The sequence below is a fragment of the Microcaecilia unicolor genome, chromosome 4, assembly GCF_901765095.1.
Source record: "Microcaecilia unicolor chromosome 4, aMicUni1.1, whole genome shotgun sequence".
NCBI classification, from domain to species: Eukaryota; Metazoa; Chordata; class Amphibia; order Gymnophiona; family Siphonopidae; genus Microcaecilia; species Microcaecilia unicolor.
This window is the reverse complement of record NC_044034.1, coordinates 168,197,906-168,219,500: the sequence shown is the minus strand read 5'-3', so window position 1 is coordinate 168,219,500 and position 21,595 is coordinate 168,197,906. Positions and strand designations below refer to the sequence as shown.

General features: G+C 42.1%; 1 protein-coding gene across 12 annotated transcripts in view; it reads right to left on the bottom strand.

Annotated features, from left to right (window-relative positions):
* Nucleotides 1-21,595, bottom strand: part of MADD (MAP kinase activating death domain) — a 204,171-nt gene that overhangs the window by 119,196 nt on the left and 63,380 nt on the right. For 7 of the 12 annotated variants that reach the window (XM_030200906.1, XM_030200911.1, XM_030200907.1 and 4 more), the window contains 5 exons: nt 10,577-10,680; nt 9,654-9,847; nt 7,508-7,788; nt 4,925-4,978; nt 1,487-1,632 (listed from right to left, as the gene is read on the bottom strand). In XM_030200906.1, the coding sequence (XP_030056766.1) occupies nt 1,487-1,632; nt 4,925-4,978; nt 7,508-7,788; nt 9,654-9,847; nt 10,577-10,680 (779 nt within the window). The remainder of the gene's footprint in view (nt 1-1,486; nt 1,633-4,924; nt 4,979-7,507; nt 7,789-9,653; nt 9,848-10,576; nt 10,681-21,595) is intronic. The other 5 variants (XM_030200908.1, XM_030200917.1, XM_030200914.1 and 2 more) reach the window with 1 other exon arrangement.

Here is a 21,595-nt window from a genome sequence, read left to right as displayed (position 1 = left end):
ATCAGACGAAAATCATTAAGGGAACGTAATAATCTACTTGGATTGTAGGGTTTAGCAAGAGCTGACAAATATTATGGTATACCTATTCTAAGAGTTTTGAATGTGCCTTTTATGTTCTGGCCCCTAATGCTCGGATTATCCAGAATAGTATAAGAAAACTCACAGAACCACTTGAAACAATAAGCAATTTCTAAATAAAGGAGGGCAAAATTTAAATTTAGTCTTACCTGCTACTTTTATTTCCTTGAGTCACACCAGACCAATTCAGAACCAATACCCCATTGCACGTCAACCAATAGATGGAGACAGAGATCAATCTCTTGTAAGCTCTGACCTATCAAACTCTCCCATGTTCCAATAACAATGCAATGTACACAAGTACCTTTATTTTCCTTTTAAAAAAAGGAATCCAGGGTTCTAGGTGTTCCTAAAAATAACCAGCTAGTACTGAACTGAAAACCGGCTACGGAGGGGGGGGGGGGGGGGGGGGGGGGAGTTCCAGCATACAGTTGCATTTGGCTGGTTGTCAATATTTGGCGCTCTACAGGCCAGATTAAACACATAAAAGTACATCCTATCTTTATGCAGTGCCCCATAGCCAGTTAAGTGCTAAATATCCCACCCGGCTGTGTTCACCGGCTCCAGAAACACGGAAATTCAATGCCTATGACAAGATGTGGCCCAATATTGAATTTCTGGGTTAGCGCAGGTGGTGGTCAGCAAAATGCTGATTGCTGCTGGTTGAATATCGGGCCCATCACGTGTTGCGTTGTACTTCTTTAATGATGCATTGTTTGTACTGTTGTTGTATTTGTACTGTGTACTTTGTTGCATTTTTCACATACTACAGCACTATAAAAAGTTACCAAATGGCGAGGGAACATGGTACCTGAATCCAGTAAAGTAATAAACTGCAGTACTGGTAACTGGCATATCTGTGAAGCAAGTAGAACCTAAAACCTCAGAACCGTGGAGACAACTTTGAAATATCCAACAGTCTCTTCCTTAAAGGCCAAGAAAGATCATATTGCCCTACCATAACTCCTAAGCTAGAACACACCACTCTCTAATAGAGACCGGCAGGTTGAGGGAGGACATGCTTAGTAATAGTATTAAAAATAAGAGGATGCCTTAGCTTATAATAACTTGCAAAAAATCTCTATTGTTCCCTGTTAATACATAGAAGAAAGCTAACAGAATAAAATGTCATCCAACCCTTGCTTTATCCTTTCTTTGCCCAACACCACCAACATCCATTTCCTTTGTCCAATGTCTCTTCTTTCTGTCCTTTTCCCAAAAATCCTTTTTTTTCTTTTCCTACCCCCTCCTGCACTACCATACCCCTGACCTCAATCCATCCCCATTTTTATTTAACATAATCTGCAAAAATACCCCACCCTCTGCTCTTTCCCTTTTCCTCTTCCATCCTAGGCATTTCCACTCCCATTATATAGTCTCACAAGCTAAAGAATGTGAATATACTTACTGGCAAAGGACATGATGCCTCCTCCAAACCCTTCACTGCTGTTGTTAGAGACGGTAGAATTTGGGGAGCTGGCTCGGGAATCTGACTCTGCATCTGAGTCATTAGCCAACTTCAGACTGTTGGGGCGAAGTGGAAGCTTCTGGGACCTGGGAAAAACAAAAACAGGTTAGGAGTTCAGTACCAATTCCACAAGCACAGGAATATATACAGTGTTCTCTGTTCCATGTCTACAAAAAGTGCACCAAACAATTTACACACACAAATGAAAATATACAAAGATATGTGTATATAGCAGTTCAGGTATAGCTTGTAGGCTGGGGTCATCACCACCATTTCACAGAAGAAAAATAAAAATACACTTAATTATATATAGGCTGACATTTTAAACTACTTTTGCAGTGTTTTCTTTGAATCTGGACCATGAACATTCTATTCAATTTTAGGCTAGGAAGACAGCATAAATTCTGGTTGTTCAAAACGCTGTATGGTCAAAGTTTATGCATCTTGATTGAAGTGAGATTACTACTACTACTACTTAGCATTTCTATAGCGCTGCCAGGGTTACGCAGCGCTGTACAAGTTTAACATGGGGAAGGACCGTCCCTGCTCAAAAGAGCTTACAATCTAAAGGTTACAAACTATGTAGTCAGTGTAGGTATCATGAGTGGGGAAGGTGGTTATACGCCAAAAGCAAGGGAGAAGAGATGGGCTTTGAGTAAGGACTTGAAGATGGGCAGGGAGGGCGCATGACGTATGGGCTCGGGAAGGCTGTTCCAGGCATATGGTGATGCGAGGCAGAAGGGGCAGAGTCTGGTTAGCGGTGGTGGAGAAGGGTACAGACAGGAGTGACTTGTCCTGAGAGCGGAGGTTACGGGTGGGAACATACGGGGAGAGGAGGGTAGAGAGGTAATGGGGGGCTGCAGATTGAGTGCATTTGAAGGTTAAAAGGAGAAGCTTGAACTGTACACGGTAGCGGATCGGGAGCCAGTGAAGTGACTTGAGGAGAGGGGTGATATGAGAGTATCGGTTCACTCGGTAGATAAGACGTGCGGCAGAATTTTCGACAGATTGAAGGGGGGATAGATGGTTAAGCGGGAGGCCAGTGAGAAGAAGGTTGCAATAGTCAAGACGAGAGGTGACGAGCGAGTGGACGAGGGTTCGGGTGGTCTGTTCAGAGAGGAATGGGCGAATTTTGCTAATATTATAGAGGAAGAAGCGACAGGTCTTAGCTGTCTGCTGGATATGGGCAGAGAAGGAGAGGGAGGAGTCGAAGATGACTCTGAGATTGCGGGCTGAAGCGACGGGGAGGATGAGGGCGTTGTCAACAGAGACGGAAAGTGGGGGAAGAGGAGAAGAGGGTTTGGGTGGAAAGACAAGGAGCTCAGTCTTTGCCATGTTCAGTTTCAGATGCCGGTTGGACATCCAGGCAGCGATGTCTGAAAGGCAGGCCGAAACTTTGGCCTGGGTTTCGACCGTGATGTCGGGAGTGGAGAGATAAAGCTGGGTGTCATCAGCATAGAGATGGTACTGGAAACCATGTGATGAGATCAGCGAGCCCAGGGAAGAGGTATAGATCGAGAAAAGAAGCGGTCCAAGGACAGAACCTTGAGGAACCCCAACAGAGAGCGGGATGGGGTGGAAGAAGAGCCATTAGAATATACTCTGAAGGTGCATTGGGAAAGATACGAAGAGAACCAGGAGAGGACGGAGCCCTGGAACCCGAATGAGGACAGTGTGTCAAGAAGTAAATTATGATTGACGGTGTCAAAGGCGGCAGATAGGTCGAGGAGGATGAGGATGGAATAGTGACCTTTGGATTTGGCAAGGAACAAGTCATTACAGACTTTAGAGAGTGCTGTTTCTGTCGAGTGTAGTGGGCGAAAGCCAGATTGGAGCGGATCGAGGATGGCCTGAGAGGAGAGGAAATCAAGGCAGCGGCTGTGGACAGCGCGTTCAAGTAATTTGGAGAGGAAGGATAGAAGAGAGATGGGACGGTAGTTGGAGGGACAGGTGGAGTCTAGTGATGGTTTTTTGAGAAGTGGTGTGACTACAGCGTGCTTGAAGGTGTCAGGGACAGTAGCAGTGGAGAGAGAGAGGTTGAGGATGTGACAGATTGAGGGGTTGACTGTAGGAGAGATGTTGTTAAGCAGATTGGTGGGAATGGGATCAGAGGAACAGGTGGTGCACTTAGAGGAAGAGAGAAGGCGAGCAGTTTCCTCTTCGGTGATCTCAGGGAAGGAGGAGAAGGAGGAGGAGGCCAGGCTAGGTTGGTTGGGGAAGTCACAGGGAGGAGAAGGCTTGGAAGTGAATTCAAGGTTTATCTTCTGCACCTTATCGCGGAAGTAGTCAGCTAGTGTTTGAGGAGAGAGTGAGGGGGGGTGGGAGCGGAGGGCACTTTAAGTAGGGAGTTGAGGGTGGCGAAGAGGCAACGAGGGTTGGAGCCAAGAGAATTAGTTAATTGAGAATAATATTCCTGTTTGGCAAAGAATAGGGAGGACTGGAAGGAGGATAGCATGAATTTGTAATGGGTGAAGTCTGACAGGGTGCGAGATTTCCTCCAGAGTCGTTCAGCAGATCGGGTGCAGGAGCGAAGGTAACGGATGCAAGGGGTTAACCAGGGCTAAGGATTAGTGCGCTTAGTGGGTCAAGAGACAGATGGTACTAGGGTATCCAGAGCAGTGGAGAGAATTTCATTGTAGGCAGAGACAGCCGTGTCGACAGATTCGGAAGACGAGATGGAAGGGAAGAGATTGGAGATGTGAGAGGATAGGGTAGAGGGGTCGACGGCCTGGAGATTCCTGAAGGCAGTGGCTATAGTTGGGCGAGGTTGAGGGGGAGGGTGATGAAGTGTGAGGGTGATTAGGTGATGGTCTGAGATAGGAAGGACTGAGGTGCAGAAATTGGAAGGTGAGCAGGAAGAGAAGAGAACGAGGTCGAGACAATGGCCATTACGGTGAGTAGGGGTGGTAGAGCATAGTTGGAGGTTAAAGGAGGATGTCAGAGTGAGAAATTTAGAAGCGTAGGAGTTGGATGGGTCGTCAACGTGAATATTAAAATCACCAAGAATGAGGGATGGAGATGAGGGATCAAGAAAGACGGTAAGCCAAGTGTCGAAGTCAGTAAGGAAGGAAGAGAGGGGTTTATCAGGGGGGCGGTAGATGACTGCAACTCTGAGTGGTGTCAGGTAGAATAGCTGGATGGCATGAGTTTCGAAGGATGAGATTTGGGATGAATTGGGAGCTGGCCTTAAATTTATATGGAGAGCAGAAAAATTCTGTTGCACTCTGAATAACTTATATGTCCTTCTTGGACCAAACTGCTGGCATAACTTTAAACATATAATGAACATGCAAGTCAGCTTAAGACATTTTGACTTGATGAATACACTTATAAGTTATACATTTAAAGTTATACATTTTCTGACAGCTGAAAACTGACCTTGTTGTGTTATATGGTATATTTGAATACTGCCTTTCTTTGGCATAGCTCAACCTAAATTGGTTCACAAAACAAAAAAGACATCTTAAAAATACATCAAAAATCCAAAAATACTACACAATTTAAATATAAAAATTATAACAGTACTAGTCCATTATGAGGGCAATTTTCAAATGCTATTTATTCATGTAGATCATTAAGGCCTTCTTTCACTAAAGTGCATTAAAACAGTAAACATGGGAATAGCATGTGCCAACACTTAACACAGTGGCTTGACAGCGCGCACTAATTCCTGCATTAAACGATAAAAATGGAATAGTGAGAGAAATGGACAATGACTATCTTACAACACTGTGTGCTGTTAAAGGGAAAGGGAAATGGGACTTGATATACCGCCTTTCTGTACCAGGAGCAATGGAGGATTAAGTGACTTGCCCAGAATCACAAGGAGCTGCAGTGGGAATCGAACTCAGTTCCCCAGGATCAAAGTCCACTGCACTAACCACTAGGCTACTCCTCCACTCCCAGCAGCACATATCCCCGGATTCTATATATGGCATCCAGATTTGCATGTGCAAGTTAACTAACAAGCTCTCAACTATCAATAATTGGGTACTAACAACCAATTATTGAAGTTAATTGGTACCACTTAGGATTTGCACAAACATCTGGCTATGCACTATTCTAGAAGGCATGGTGCCTATGTCTACACTGAAAGAAGATTAGCCAAATCCAGCATGGGGGAATCAAGGCCCCACAAATGGCAAAACACTGAAAAACGATTCGGCAACTAAAACATTGGGGGAACTGAGGCTGATGCTGGACAGATTTCTACAATCTGTGTCCCACAAATGGCAAAACACTGAAAAAAGATTCAGCAATTAAAGCACTGGGGGAACCAAGGCTAGTGCTGGACAGACTTCTACGGTCTGTGTCCCACAAATGGCAAAATACAGGAGAAGCTTCAGCAACTCCAGTGTTTAGATCACTTTGTCACGTGCTGTCAGTGAGTGCTGTGCAGCTCAGGGGGGAGGGGAAGTCATCTTGACTGTTAAGTTTAATACTGCCAGCAACACCTGGGAATGATATATAGTTATAACCAAAATTACATCATGTTTGGCTGCCTATGTGGTTGACATGGTGGAGGCTTGACAACCAGCATTTAAACATGACTGGGACCCCCCCACCAAGTGGCAGGCACATCTCTGGCCATCTTGTTGGGCAGATTGGATGGACCATGCAGATCTTTATCTGCTGTTATTTACTGTGTGTGTAACTTCAAAGGGGGCATGGCCATCGGCATTCTGAAAAGTTGTGCTCGTACTTTTAAAATATGGCCTCAGCACACCTGCACTTACATCAAGTTTCAGCAGGTGAAAGTCTGGTGCTTACAGTTAGATGCAGGAATTGGCACTAAGCACAGATTTCTTTTTTTGGGTGCCCATTTTTGAGCATAATGTGGAAGAGTTAATATCACCTCAAAAATAAGTGAATCCATGCTATCTGCAATGCAGTTCACGGTCAGTAATTATACTGTCGCTGCATTAACTGTATGGAAAAAATGCTGGACACATCCCCAACAGAGGCTTTGCACTAACTGTGCATTAATTTTGGCCACTAATGCACAGTATCTGCAAAATTTTAATGCACTTTAGTAAAAAGGGGCCTAAATGGACAAACAGGCTGTGTGTGGATAAAAGTACATGACCTGCTCCTTAACCTACGTACTTTTGCCCATATTTTCATGGAGGCACTGGTGGGGTGGAGCTAGGTCAGAGGAGGCAACGACACAATAGTTTTGGCCAGAAAGAGTATCTGCTGGTCTCTACAAGTACTTTTTCCTTAAGCAGTTTTCAAAGGGTAAATACATGAATAACTTTCCCTTTGAGAACTGGTGTAAAATCCATGGATTTCACTTGCCAGCAAAGTTTTGAAAATTATGTTTATGCTTATTAACTGCTTAATATACTGCCCTCTGAAGCAGTTGCACAAGGCATTTTTCAACTAAACACAGAAAAGAAAAGAACGCCAAAAATCAATAGGATAGCAAAAGGTAGTAAAAAAAAGTGAAAACAGAAGCAGAGATAAGCAGACTCAGGTCCCCTCAACAATTGACCAACCTAGTGCAAGCCCCAATGAAAGCTTTTTGAAAGAGATGGGTCTTATATTACTCCCTCTGCCATTCACTGCTACACCTGGTTATGCTTAGATACTACTCTAGGTAAAGGATGGGATCACTCTGTGGCAATCGCAAGTTAACACAGAGCATATCCCCCAAAACTCACCCCAAAGAATCAAGGTTTACTGTACTGGTGATTTTGCTGATCTTTGGTTTTGCTTTTAACAGTAAAATCCTCATATGATTCAGAAACTTTGCCCCCTCCTGCAGTTCCCTAGTTTCACTGCCTCTTGAGTGTCTCTCCCTCCTATGGTTCCTCTAACATTACTACTTCGTAAGCATCGCAATCATCTTATAGCTACTGTATTTCGCTCCGTCACATGATCACCGAGTGCCATCATCACTTGTAGTTCCTTTGAGTTGCTCACTCCCACAAACTCCATGCAAGAGGAAAATGTTTTTACCGGCTCCCATTGATGTTCTGGTGGAATCGTGGAGTGTAGCTCTCCTCCTGTTCCTCCTCTTCTTCTTCCGTGGGGAAGCCATACTGAGGCTCAAAATATGGGTTATCATACTCCCGTTTCTTCACCACACCATCCATGGAAGTGATGCTGCAACTCATGCTCTCACTCTCACGGCGTTCCAGATTCATTTTGCTGAAATTTGGTTGCAGTGGTAAAGAGGGGGCATGATTCAGGAAGCCAACTGCAATCTTATCTTCTGCTTCTGCATATTCAGTTGACTCCTGCAGTAATAAACACGCTAATTTATTCCACCCTGAGCCTGTTTATGGATATGTAAATCAACTACTTCAGCACATAGCCAATACAAGATATTAAAAAAATATATAAACTCTTCTCGTTACCAGGTGTCAAGAAAAGTGTGTATTAAGCCTATAAAATGTATTTGATATTTTCCTCTCTTATGTCCTGAAGTGTATTTCTCCTATTTGGCCAGCAGGTGGTGTTTCTTTGCTGTAAAGTTGTTACAGATAAGTGAATGATTCTTTCTGCAGTTAACACAGAAGTGCCTTGCAGGGATGTAATCAGCTTTTTTTCAAATGTTGTTCTGGGCTCTGATTGGCCTGGAGTTTGAAATTATCCAGCAGTTGCTGGCTATTGCTTCAGTTTCAGCCCGGGAGAAGAGAGAGAGAAAGCTCTTTAATGAAGCCCTGTAAAAAACAGTGATATTTGATAACTGGTGAGCAGCTATATGTCCTGATCTCCCCAGGTACTTTTTAGAAAGTAAACAAATGCTTAGTTAGTGTTATAATTGATCCAAATGTCAGCTACCCATTATTGTTTGCTGAGTGCACATTTTTTGTTCATTGTTCAATGTATTTTTTAAGACAATAAACAATTGTTTATTGCCTCTGCCTATCAGGACCGATAAAGAATCCTGGTGGTTGTGTGTTGGGTCTGTAAGTGCTTTCTGGGAACTGTGGGACCACTGGGATTGTGGCCTCAGTAACCTAGAAATCACTGGGGATAATTTGAGAGCGGGAGAATCGCCCAGAGGCAGTTGTGACCTAGTCAGTGGGAGGAGGGTGTTACTGTACAGTACGATCAGCAGGTGCAGGTGGAAGTGCATTGTGCTGGGGATAGACCCTCTAAGTGGCCACAGGGTAACCCCAGGCGGGTGGCTAGGCGTTTCGTGACACCAAGGTATCATGAAACACAATGTATGTACAGTGAGGGTTACCATCAGTATTTCCTCATCACTCAATCCTACATAGCCATATCTGGGTTTTCTGATTCAGGGACTAGTGTTAATTCACAGTCCACAATCTCAATCTCCAGTCTGCTAAATAGCAAAGTTGAACTGAATGGCGTTTAAGAAATCACAGCAGTCAATGAGTGGATTTCATCTTTATTGATTTGGAGTATCCATTCATATAAGTTCAAAGAAGTTATTTTCTTGGTGAATACATTTTTCTTACAAATTTGGACATCTTTATTGATTTTTCTTACATTTGTACCCCGCGCTTTCCCACTCATAGCATCCAGTTCATATAAATTCAAAGAAGAATTTTTCTTGGTGAACACATTTTTCTTAGAAATTTGGATAGTGTATGTGAACATTTACATACTACAGCACTTTTGTTTTACTTCAATTTCCAAAGTGAGGGTGACTTGTGATGTGAAAGATTAACATCCCCTAGAGTCTTATACTGCTTTGAATGGCTAGACACATTGGGTTCATTGTGTCTGGTGTTATTGACAAAAACTGAGTGGAAATATTGATGGGATCCTCACTCTACACATTTTGTTTGATGACATACCCTAGTAAAAAGAAGAGTTCATATATTTTTTTAGTTTCATTTTTCATTTTTTACTCTTCAAAGTTTTTTTTAATGGAGTTTCAGTAGAGTGACATAGTACAAGTTATTCACATGATTCCTGTCATGGGTGACTGTGTTACGGCTGTGATATAGTACATGTGGTTTGTCTTCTCACAGCACATATTATAGCCCTCCCCATCCTGTTATATGTGGTGCTTATTTGATTCACACAGTAGATGCAGTAATTCCATCAAGCAACAGTGTTTAGTGACACAAATGGTCTCTCTTACAGCTGAGACCCTTCTCTGTACACACATACTGGAACTCACATGATTCATTCCATGGATGACAGTGCTGGGGCTGCTACTGGCAGTTGTGCTGGAGCTTGATCGTGGCTGGTTATTATCCTGAGAATTCTCACTGTCAAGCGCCTGCTCATCTAGATCTCCTGCATATTCTCGGAAATCATCAAACTCCACCTCGCTAGCATCGCCAAGGGCAGCATGTGTCAGGGGATCTACGTCTACAAACAAAAACATGCATTAAGAAATCTATATCTGGGAAAGTGAGAATTTGTGTCAGTAATCCACATATCTGAAAGCGAGAACAGAATAAAACAGACTCACACCCCCCCCTGCAAAACCCATACAGGACACCAATGCTCCTAACCCTCAAATCAACCTACAAATATGGCTTCACATACCTAACTTCTGAAGGCGGGATTGTACATTAAGTACAAGGATTAACACCATGCCTTCCATTAATACAGAAGGGAAGGGGGAGGGGAATTGCCCACTCTTCTTAATATGGAATGGGAAGAGATTGCCATACTCTCTCTGCAAGGTGCCTTATTAATACACCTGGGGACCATAGGTAAATGCAAGTTTAGCCATGGAAAAATCCCCTCAGAACTTGCTCTAGACCCTCTGTAAGGTAAAGGGATAGAGTCACAGCAGGCATAAAAATGGAAGCAAGGGGATTTCATTTTAAAAGTCCTGCGCCAGCTTTTCGCTGTTTTAACTTGCACATTTTCTATGTGTAACCAGAAACATACCCTATGGCCTGGTCCCACTGGTGGATTTTCAAAGTGAAACTTTCTGGTGAATTTTCCTTTGAAAGCTAGTCTTTGTACCTTGAAGGGATAACCAGATCATGAGTTTTGTCATATATTATGGTGTTTACCCATACAGAATCTTAAACAATGACGTACAAACTTTAAAGATTATCAGCCCTGGAAAAAGCTGGAACTTACTAGGGGTGTCTCCGTTAATGTCACATTTCATCATTTCACTGACAAAATCACCCAGGGAAGAGTATGAAGAGCTCGAGTCATCATAATCCACACTGTCACTGCCACTGGTAAGAAAAGACAAAGAGTTCAGACAGTGTCCAATTAAAAGTAATTTTAAGCACACCTCCATTAAATTGCCTATATATATTACATCCTATGAACTCCAGAAGGAAGATGTTTGGCAAAATGCAAAGCACTATGAGCGTTACCAAACTTAAAAGACTGAGATTATACTCCACATATCCTAGTTTAGGAGTAGGATTTGTTACCGTCATGGTTAACACAAAAATAATGTACTTGGAGATACTCCCCCCCCCCCCTTGAGAAACAGAGACCACACAGAGGAAAAAGAGAAACAGGGGAAAAAACAAGGAGAGAAAAGAGAATGGATGAAAGGGAGAGAGCAAAAGAATAATAGTGTGTGAGACAGCTCTGCCATCAATCATAGGTCACTTTTCTAGCTACAGTCAGTCTCTTTCTACTACATTTATTCCATACAGCAGATTTGCACACTTTTACTTAGTGTTGGTTATTTATAAGTGCCCCCTTATGGCAACTTACTATATATTTTTTAATATTATTCAAATGGCACTTCAAGATTGTGTTCTGAAAGTAATATCAAAATAGTAATCAAGTTTATAATATAAATTTATAAATTATAAGATTAATACATGTGGGAGAAGTGACATCACCGAGCAGTATGGCTGCTTAGGAGCTGAGCTACTGTACATCCACGGCAACATTGGGCGATTCCCCGGCACTTGCAGACATTTATTGCTTATGCGAGGTGAATGATAGTAGATAAGAATTTGCTGTTTGCTCCGATGATGGGTTCTCGACCAGAAAAGGTGGATTTCTCCCGCTATGCTTTTACTGGCGGAGCGGCGATGCAACATGCAACAGCTCACGAGGCCCCGCACGAGCGAGACCACTTTGGGATCTCTTCACCAAGAGATTTATTTAATACAGGAGACAGACCCAAGGTGCTGCCCTTTCCAGAACTGAAAGAATGGGTTCAAGAAATCCGGACCGATCTGAAGGCAGTTCGCTCAGACTTGGCGACACTAGGCACTGATCTCCGCGGTGAGATCCGTGAATTGGGTACTCGATTGGAGGAGGCGGAGACTCGCATTGAGGAACATTCAGAGATGCTAGGCTCCCTTGACCGACAAGCTGCAGATTTCCATCTTGGACAACAGCAATTAATGGTCAAGTTGGAGGATTTGAAGAATCGCAGCCGCTGGCGTAATCTATGCTTTCGGGGACTTCCTGATATCCCTACATACCAAGATTGTGAATCCGAAGTCCAGCAGCTGGTAAGCTCCCTGCTCACCGAGACCGGGTCCACACTTTTACCTAATACTATCTCACTGGAGAGATCTCATAGAGCGCTGGGCCCCGCATGGAATAACCTCCCCAAGGACATTATAGCCTGCTTTCAGGATTATAAGCTTAAAGAGAGGGTTCTTAAAGCAGCGCGTCAAGCCCAGAAATTTCAATGGGACTCTTACAATGTGAAAATTTACCAAGATCTAGCATCGACTACGCTTAAACACCTTCCCTACACCCCTTCCTGTGCACTCCGCTCCATGGATAAATCCTTCTCCACTACTGCCAACTCCAGACTTCGTGCCTTCTGTCTCGCTGCACCCTACGCCTGGAATAAACTTCCTGAGCCCCTACATCTTGCCCCATCCTTGGCCACCTTTAAATCTAGACTGAAATCCCACCTCTTTAACATTGCTTTTGACTCGTAACCACTCGCCTCCACCTACCCTCCTCTCCTCCTTCCTGTACACATTAATTGATTTGATTACTTTATTTTTTGTCTATTAGATTGTAAGCTCTTTGAGCAGGGACTGTCTTTCTTCTATGTTTGTGCAGCGCTGCGTACGCCTTGTAGCGCTATAGAAATGCTAAATAGTAGTAGTAGTAGTATTTGAAACTGGTCACTCGGAGACTTTGAGAACTGGGCATTCCCTATAAATGGAGGCACCCCTTTGCCCTAGCTTTCTATAAAGATGGCTGCCTGCATCAAATTAAATCAGAGCTGCCGTCAACCCCGGGCCCAGCTCAGTCCGCTTCCACTTTGACCTCTCATCCCAAGTGGCAATGAGTGGCAAAGGGGCATAAACACCTGCAGCATCAGCAGATGGCTAACTAACCCACTTGATTTGCCTGGTAGAACTCTGTGTTCTTCAGTTTTTTCTTGTTCAGAGTGATATAGCGCCTGGATGCCTGAATATCAGTATAATGTGGGACTTGAAAAGTATAGGTACTTTAAGATGTATCATTTGGATAACTCTGTAGAGTCTGTGCTTCACTAACTTTTTGCTGGGGTTTCATAGTCCTATAATGCAGTATGCTTCTGACCTATTGCTCAGTCTATTATGTTTTCTGGTATTGCGGTGGGTTGGGCGGCTGGCGTGCGCTCAATCCATACTTCCTCTGTCGACACCCCTCCTCACAAGGGCAGGGGGAGTCTTTGTTTAATGAGGGTGTTAGGGGTTCTGGAACTATTGGTGTATGAGTCGGGAAAAGAGAACTGAACGATATTGGGGGGGGGGGGGGGGGGGGGGGGGGGGGAGAGCTGGATGTGTGGTTCCTTCAACGCTGTTTCTTTTTTCCACAATAATGCTCAAGATGTCTGATATTTCTATGGTGCTCCTGAATGCCAGGGGGGTTGTATGTCCCCATGAAGCAGCTCCTCTTCTGGGAGCTGCTTTGCCTTCGGGCGGACGTTGCCTTGGTACAGGAGACGCACTTAAAACCTGCCCATGAGCACTTGTGTCACCATTGTAAATATCCTAATTTGTATTTTGCTTCTGTGATAATACCAAAACTCGGGGAGTTCTGATTGCCTTTAGCAACTCTAAACCATGGCAAGTTTTCAAGGCTATCAGAGATAAAGGGAGGGTCACTTTTTATTAGTGATCAGACTTACACCTTAGTGAACGTATATGGCCCTAACACAGATCATGGGGAACATTTTTCTCACTTGGACCAACTTATACTGAGGCATAGTGAGGGCTCTTTGTTGGTGGGGGTGATTTTAACTTCACCTTGAATCCTCAACTACATAATAGTTACTTGCATTTCTGGCACGCTAGCATCTGATAGATCTTTGGCGTCATGCCAATCCCGTCCTACGTGAATATACGTATTTTTCTTCTGTCCACAATTCTTTTTCTCAGATTGACTTCTGGCTAGGAGATGCCTCAATCCCCCATCGAGTTAGTAGTCACCAAATACCACTGCGCACCTGATCCGATCATGCCCCAGTTTTGCTACAGTTGCATTTTCCTTGGGTAGCACAAACCCCACCGCAATGGCGGCTGGACAACACATTGCTCTCCGATATGGCGAATGTTTCACAGCTTGAATGTCAGATCAAGGAATATATCCAATTTAACGATACTGGGGAGGTCCTGCCGGGTATTCTTTGGGACAGCCTTAAAGTCGTTATGCATGGTCACCTTACTGCATTGAGAACCCATGTGCAGAAGGAATGCTTCCTTGTGGAAGATATCCTTAGGAAACCTTCTCCAGCAGGGTCCCCATCCACCATCTCACCTTTCAAATCAGGCACATAAAATTTGCACAGAAATACATGACCTCCAATTAGCTGATATTTCTGAACAACTTCAACGGGTTCGCAAAGCTCATTTTGAATTTGGCAATAAAGCTAGTAGACTCCTGGCCCATAAGCTTAAACAATAGACTACTTGAATCCATATTATTAGTCTTAGAGATGATGAGAGTGAGATACATTCAGATCCTGCCCAATTGCAATCCATGTTTAGGTAATATTACACAATGCTTTATACTCCGGATATCCAGCTTTCTGAACACTCCATCAGTACTTATCAAAGTGTTGACTTACCTAGGCTGGCAGGGGGCACCCAGCAGGAGCTTTCTCGGCCCATAGACCTTGAGGAGATTAATAAAGCAATCCCTGGGCTGGCCCCTAGTAAAGCTCCAGGCCCTAATGGATTTACTAACAAATTTTATAAGCTCTTTAGTGAAGTATTGGCGCTGTTGCTTTTTCGGGCATTTAATTCCTTTGACGAGGGACATCCACTACCAAGGACCTGGAACTTAGCTAATTTAACAGTTATACCCAAGCCAGGTAAAGACCCTCATTTATGCAGCTCATATAGGCCTATTTTTCTTTTGGGAGTCAATTATAAAATCTATACTAAGATCTTGGCCTCCCGCTTGCAGTGTTATTTTCCATCCTTAATACATGAAGACCAAGCTGGGTTCATCCATGGACGGCAAACCTTTGATAATATACATAGAGCTCTTCACCTAATATACAGAGCTCAAGCTACAAATACCTCTTTGTGCCTATTATCACTTGATGCTGAAAAAACATTTGAGAGGGTATATTGGCCGTTTCTCTTTGCAGTTTTGGATAGGATTGGTATCACTGGTGGATTTTCTCAGTGGTTCCACCTCATTTATACACCACCATTTGCCTCTGTTCGGGTTAATGGCCAGTGCTCCCATCCTCACTGCTTCGGGGTACACGTTAAGGCTGCGCCTTGTCCCCTCTATTCTTAGCGTTAGCTATTCAACCCCTAGCTATTAACATGCATACCCGGATATTAGAGGCCCTCGCCATAGAGACATTGAACCTCGGATTCTTCTTTTCACTGATGATATATATACTTCTTACTTTAGTGGAACAGACCATCTCTTTCCCAGCGGTTTCAGCAGTGCTACAGGAGTATGGCGTGTTTTCGGGCTTCATGATTAATCTCACTAGATCAGAGGCTTTAGATATAAATATCCCCGACCAACAAGTCACCTTGTTGCAATTGGGTTTCCCCTTCCGATGGGCGTCGCGGTAAATCCGTTACCTGAGGATTCATCTCCCTCATTGTTTAGATGATCTCTATGGGGCTAATTTTCCTGCCAAAGTGCGTGAGTTATTTTTAGAACTGAATCGGTGGGAAGGATTGACAATTTCCTGAATGGGGCGTATAAATGAAGTCAAAATTATCTTACTTCTCAAACTACTGTATTTGTTCATGGCACTACCTATTTTTTGTGAGCACATGTGGTTGGACCCCTACCCTCTGAGAGCAGTCCCATGGCTGCCTAGTCAGCTCCTCAGGGAGCTTGTAAGGGGAGCACCGCCTCTGCTTCAGTGGCCTCTTGCCTTTGCAGTAGGATAAGAGATAAAATTTTCCCGAACCGCTTATATTTTACACATTTATTTATAAGCTTTTCCCCACAATTTGTTTCCGGGACCTTGGACCCTTGATATTTCTCTTGGGAGAGTTTAGGCCTTTGTGAGCTTGGCCAGGTGTGGGAGGACGGGGAAATACTCTCATTTGGTAAGCTGTGTCAGGAATATGGGCTCCCTCTCTCTAATGCTTTTCAATATTATAAGCTCTGAGACTATCACACGCAAGGCAAAAGGTGATTTGAGTTTGACTGAGACTTCACTTGAATAAGTGGGCTCCCTCCCTCTAATGCTTTTCAATATTATAAGCTCTGAGATTATCACACGCAAGGCAAAAGGTGATTTGAATTTGACTGAGACTTTTCTTGAATGAGCGTTAAGCTAGTGGGAGGGGGGGGGAAGAGGGGGGTTTCTAGGATATATAGAGAGCTCTCCTCTCATATCGTAAGCCTATTGTGTATTATCTGTCAAAGTGGGAGAGGGAATTGGGTATATCTTATGAATAAGTACAATGGGAGCAGGTATTTAAATCTTTACTTCAGATATCTATCTCTACTGCTTTAGTATTTTATTTGCTACATATTATCCTGTATTGGGAGTTTATTTGTTACTATTTCAATAATTACTGATTGGCTTCTTTGATAATTTGAATAAGCATTTATTATGTCTAATATTTATTTAGTAGCCAGAGTTTTTCTTGCCTGGAATCCTGCCTGGGGAGTAAAGATTTACCCCTTCAGAAGGCTACTTCTGTCTCAGAGGCAAGACAGAAGTATACAATGGTTGATTACATATCTCACTAACCTATGCTACATAAGATAACACACAGACTTTTGACTATGCGTTTTATATGTACACCTTGTATGAGAAATTTTATTTTTTACCCTTTATATTTATATGGTGTGTGTGTGTGTATATACACACATATATATATATATATATATATGTACACACACACATTTATAGATAAGAGATATACACAGATAAATAGATATACAAATGGAACCATTTGTTAAATATTATATCTTCTTGTCCTCATAAATGTATTTTCATTTTTTAGACTCCTGATGCAGGCACACTAACCAATACACAGTGCCATGTCGAGTCCTTTTATGCAATAAACTTGAATTTGACTATCATCACCCCCATGTTTTTTCTGGAAGAATTCTGTTGACTGCACTACTCCATTCTTCGGATAAACGTATAAGCCATTTTTGCATATAAAATGCTGATTTACTATAAATGGGTTCCTACACAATTAGGTCATCCTAAAGTATGTGCAAGCTGGAGTGTACTTGTACAGTAGATGTACTAAGATGCAGAGCATGGGCAGAGTCATAATTTATGCATGCATGTTATAAAATATAAGCAATTATGCCTATTGTATATGCACACATTTACGTCTACTCTTGAGCAGGTATAATATCCGTGTCTTCAATCTAGGAGCAATTTCTGTAGGATTTGTACTGTATAAAGACAGACCAAAAATAAGCACCTTTCTACCCTATTAATCTAGGTGCCCTGTTATAAAATTACCCTCATAGTGAACACACATATATTTACATCTACCAGGGCTAGTTTTGTGAGCCTATTTAATAAAAGCAAATAGGCATCTACATTGCACTTACAAAATAAGGCTTAAAATGGCATCCTGTTACAAAATTACACCCACAATGCTTAGAAATCATGTAGGTCACTGAACTGACATTTAACCAGAGCTCACTTTCTCCTGATAAAAGAAAAGAAAACCTGCTTGAGGAAAATAAAAACATAGAGGAGCTCTAAGGGACACAGATGTACATTCCAACCAAACTCCCCACCACAACCTCCAATAAGTGTGAAAGTGGGATGTTGATCTAGCTGCATCTATCCACAGAGAGGGACATGAAACACCTGTTGGAATGTAATTGTATTTTACATGCATTGCCTGTCACCTATTATTTCTCTGTGATTACTCTGTGACCTCTGATGTGAATTACTTAGAGAGGTCACACAGCTATGCAACTTCCTGTGGGGGTTAGACACAGCACATGCAGCACATGGAGCACATGGAGCTCATGATCTCTCCTAACCTGAGAGGATCTATGGTGGTGTGAGCATCCATTACCATCTAAGCACATGGAAGGAGCTGATAAGACAAATGTATAGTAATATGTATATATAAGCCTGTCTGATTATAATCTAACTACAAACTGTGAGTAAACAGATGTTTTGTTACTTCAACTTTAAAGTGACTCAGCAGTGAATTATTCAGGGGTGAATGAGAGAGAGATGAAGAAAGAAATTAACATTTCTAAAGCTGAAGCTGTGTGTACTAAAATCTGCTAATTATTTACTACAAATAATCCAACAAAAGGGTTATGGGCCCAGGGCCAGGAATTGAAAAAGAAGAGAAATATTACCAGGCAGAAAAAAAAAAAAGGCCACATTTTTCTCTTAAGTTTTAAAGGAAAGATTCAGTCTGTCTCTCTCTCCCCCCACACAGCAGACAGAAGGCTAAGAAAATGGCTGAGGGAAGAAATTCACCATTGTTCTATTCTCTCAAGGTGCCTAAATTAACTGAGTTTAATTATCAGCAGTGGGAACTAAGATTCATATGTCTCCTTCGAGCAAAAGGATTAAATATATGCTTAGACCAAGACAGAACAGCTGAAAATATGGCTGAATGGGACAATGCAAACTATTATGTGAAGTGCATGCTTTTGGAAGCTCTCTCAGAGAAACAAGCCATATTAGTGGAGGGAAAAGATACACCAAAGGACATTTTATATAAACTGAGAACTATGTATGCAACTACATATGCAAAGCAGCAACCAATTTGGCTGGCAGAGTTGAATGAAACCAAATTAAGGGATAAAAGTAAATGTAATGATCACATTATGCATCTTATGTCTTCATTTCAAAAGTTAGAACTTTCTGGAATTCCCATGTGTGATGCATTGAAAAGAGCATTTCTTTTTACCTCACTATCAAAGAAGTTTGATGTTTTTAGGTCTGTAAATGAGGCCATTGAAGGGCAATCTTTTGAACAGGCAACATCAAAACTAAGGCAGGAATGCATAATAAATGATTCTGAGGAGATGTGTTCTCAAAGTCAGTCAGAGAGAAATGAAACAAATTTCTTGGCAAAGAACAGAGGAAGGCGGAGCTATGGGAAAACTCCACCCAAGGGCAAGCTGATTTGCTACTCATGTGGAAAGGAGGGACATGTATCTAAATGGTGTAAGGAAACACAAAACACTCCCTCTAGCTCACCTAAGCCAATGGAACTAAAGAATTTTCAAACCAGGAAATGTATGAAGGACAAAGATAAACACAAGGGCTTTCTAATGGCAGAAAAATCTTTGACTATGGTAAATAATAATTCAAATGAAAGTACTTGGATTTTGGATTCAGGGAGCACATGCCATTTAACCAATTCTAAGGATTTCTTTCAGGAAATGTGTCCAGAGGAAGGTATTCTTAAAACTGCAAACGCAGGGACTGCTAAGATCCAAGCAAAAGGTATTGGATTCTTAAAATGCAAAGTGTCTAATGAAGTTAAAGAAATTCCTGTAAGTGATGTCTTGTATATTCCCCAAGCAGTTTGCAATATGCTTAGTGTATCTACATTAGATAAGAAGGGATTTGCGATTCATTTTGAAAACAGTAAGTGCACAATCTCTAAAAATGATGAAGTGTATGCTGAAGCTTTTATGCATAATGATGTTTATAAACTGAGCATTTCAGGTGAAGCCTCACATATGGCGCAAGTAAGGAAGAATGATGGTAAATGTAGTCCGGAAATCTGGCACCGCCGCCTGGGACATCGTGATTCTAAGGTGATCCAGGATCTTTACAGTAAGCAACTGGCCACCGGCATTCAGATAAGTGCAGATGCTGGTAAAATGGAGAAATGCATAGACTGTGTTACTCAAAAAGGTGTGAGACCCTCATTTCCTGCATACACAGGAAATAGGAGTAATAAAGTGCTGGACTTAATACACAGTGACTTATGTGGACCGTTTAATATCCCATCATTGGGAAATAACAGATTTGTGCTAATATTCTTGGATGATTTCTCTAGATATTGTGTGGCCTATTTGCTGAAAAAAAAAAGTCAAGTCACAGACATGCTGAAGAAATACGTAGCCATGGTGAGCAATAAATTTGAAAGAAAACCAAAGGTTCTTCAGACCGACAATGGTGGTGAGTTCACTTCACAAAGCATGCGCACATTTCTAGAACAAGAAGGCATTCAACATATCACAACAGTAGCTTATACACCAGAGCAAAATTCTGTTGCAGAGAGAAAATTTAGGTCACTTGTGGAAATGACCAGATGTATGCTGTCAGATAGCAATCTCCCTAAAAGACTATGGGGGGAAGCCATTCTCACAGCAGTGTACCTACAAAACAGAATGCCAACTAAAGGCGCTGAGCGCACACCACATGAGACATGGCATGGTAGGAAGCCAAACCTGTCACACATAAGAACATTTGGAAGTACAGCATATGCTCATGTACCAAAGCAAAGAAGGCATAAGCTGGATTCCACAACAGAAAGGGGCATTTAGTTGGCTATGCTCCAGGACACAAAGGATATAGAATTTTGAATCTGAAAACTGGCATTGTTGGCATAAGACATGTTACATATTTTGATGAAAACAAAAGGGTTGATAAAGGCTGGATTATCCCAGATGAGCCTTATCATCCAGAATATGAAACTAGAACCATAATAGACATGCCAGTGTATATAAATGCCATACCAAGGCAGATGTCTGAAAGCAACTCATCTGTATCTAACGAGGAACAGGCAGAGGAAGCAGACACAGAAAGGATCATTGAAGAAGACAGTACAGTTGGAGAAGGGGAATCAATTGGAGAAGGACTCTCAGATATAGAGGATGCAGAAAGGTCAGACCAACCTGTTGTCAGACGCTCATCCAGGGAAAACAAAGGTGTTCCACCCCCAAGACTGTCTTACCTAACAAAGTCAGCAGAAGCTCAAGAGCCCTTAACATGGGATGAGATTGAGAAATGCCAGCAGAAGAAGCTGCTGAATGGCATAAAGCTGCACAAGAAGAAATTGATGCATTGGATAAAAATAATACTTGGATTCTTACAAAATTACCTCCTGGCAAGAAAGCTATAGGATGCAAATGGGTATTCAAGTTAAAAAGGAATGCACAAGGAAAAGTGGAAAGGTATAAAGCCAGATTAGTCGCAAAGGGATATCTTCAAAAATATGGAGAAGATTTTGATGAAGTGTTTGCACCTGTAGTGAAACACACGACAATCAGAACACTTCTGAGCATTGCAGTCTCAAAAGGCATGCAAGTCAACCACATTGATGTGAAAACAGCGTTTCTTCATGGAGATATAACTGAAGACTTGTACATGGAACAACCAACAGGTTTCATAAATACAAAACAAAGACAGCTAGTGTGTAAATTAAACAAAGGTCTTTATGGATTAAAGCAAAGTGCAAAATGTTGGAATGATAAATTGCATGAAATATTGACAAATTTAGGATTTAAGCAAGGTGAAGCAGATAAATGCTTGTACACTAGGTGCAGAAATGGACAATATGCATACATTTTAGCTTTTGTTGATGATCTGCTCATTGCAAGCAAAAGTGAGCAAGAGTACAAGGACATTGTAAAGTGTTTAAACCTCAATGTTGAGATAAAAGAACTTGGTAATGTGTCATACTATCTTGGTATAGAAATTGAGAAACAAAATGATGGTTCTTATCTTCTAAGCCAGAAGCAGAAAATAAATGAGCTTATTGAAAGTTTAGGTAT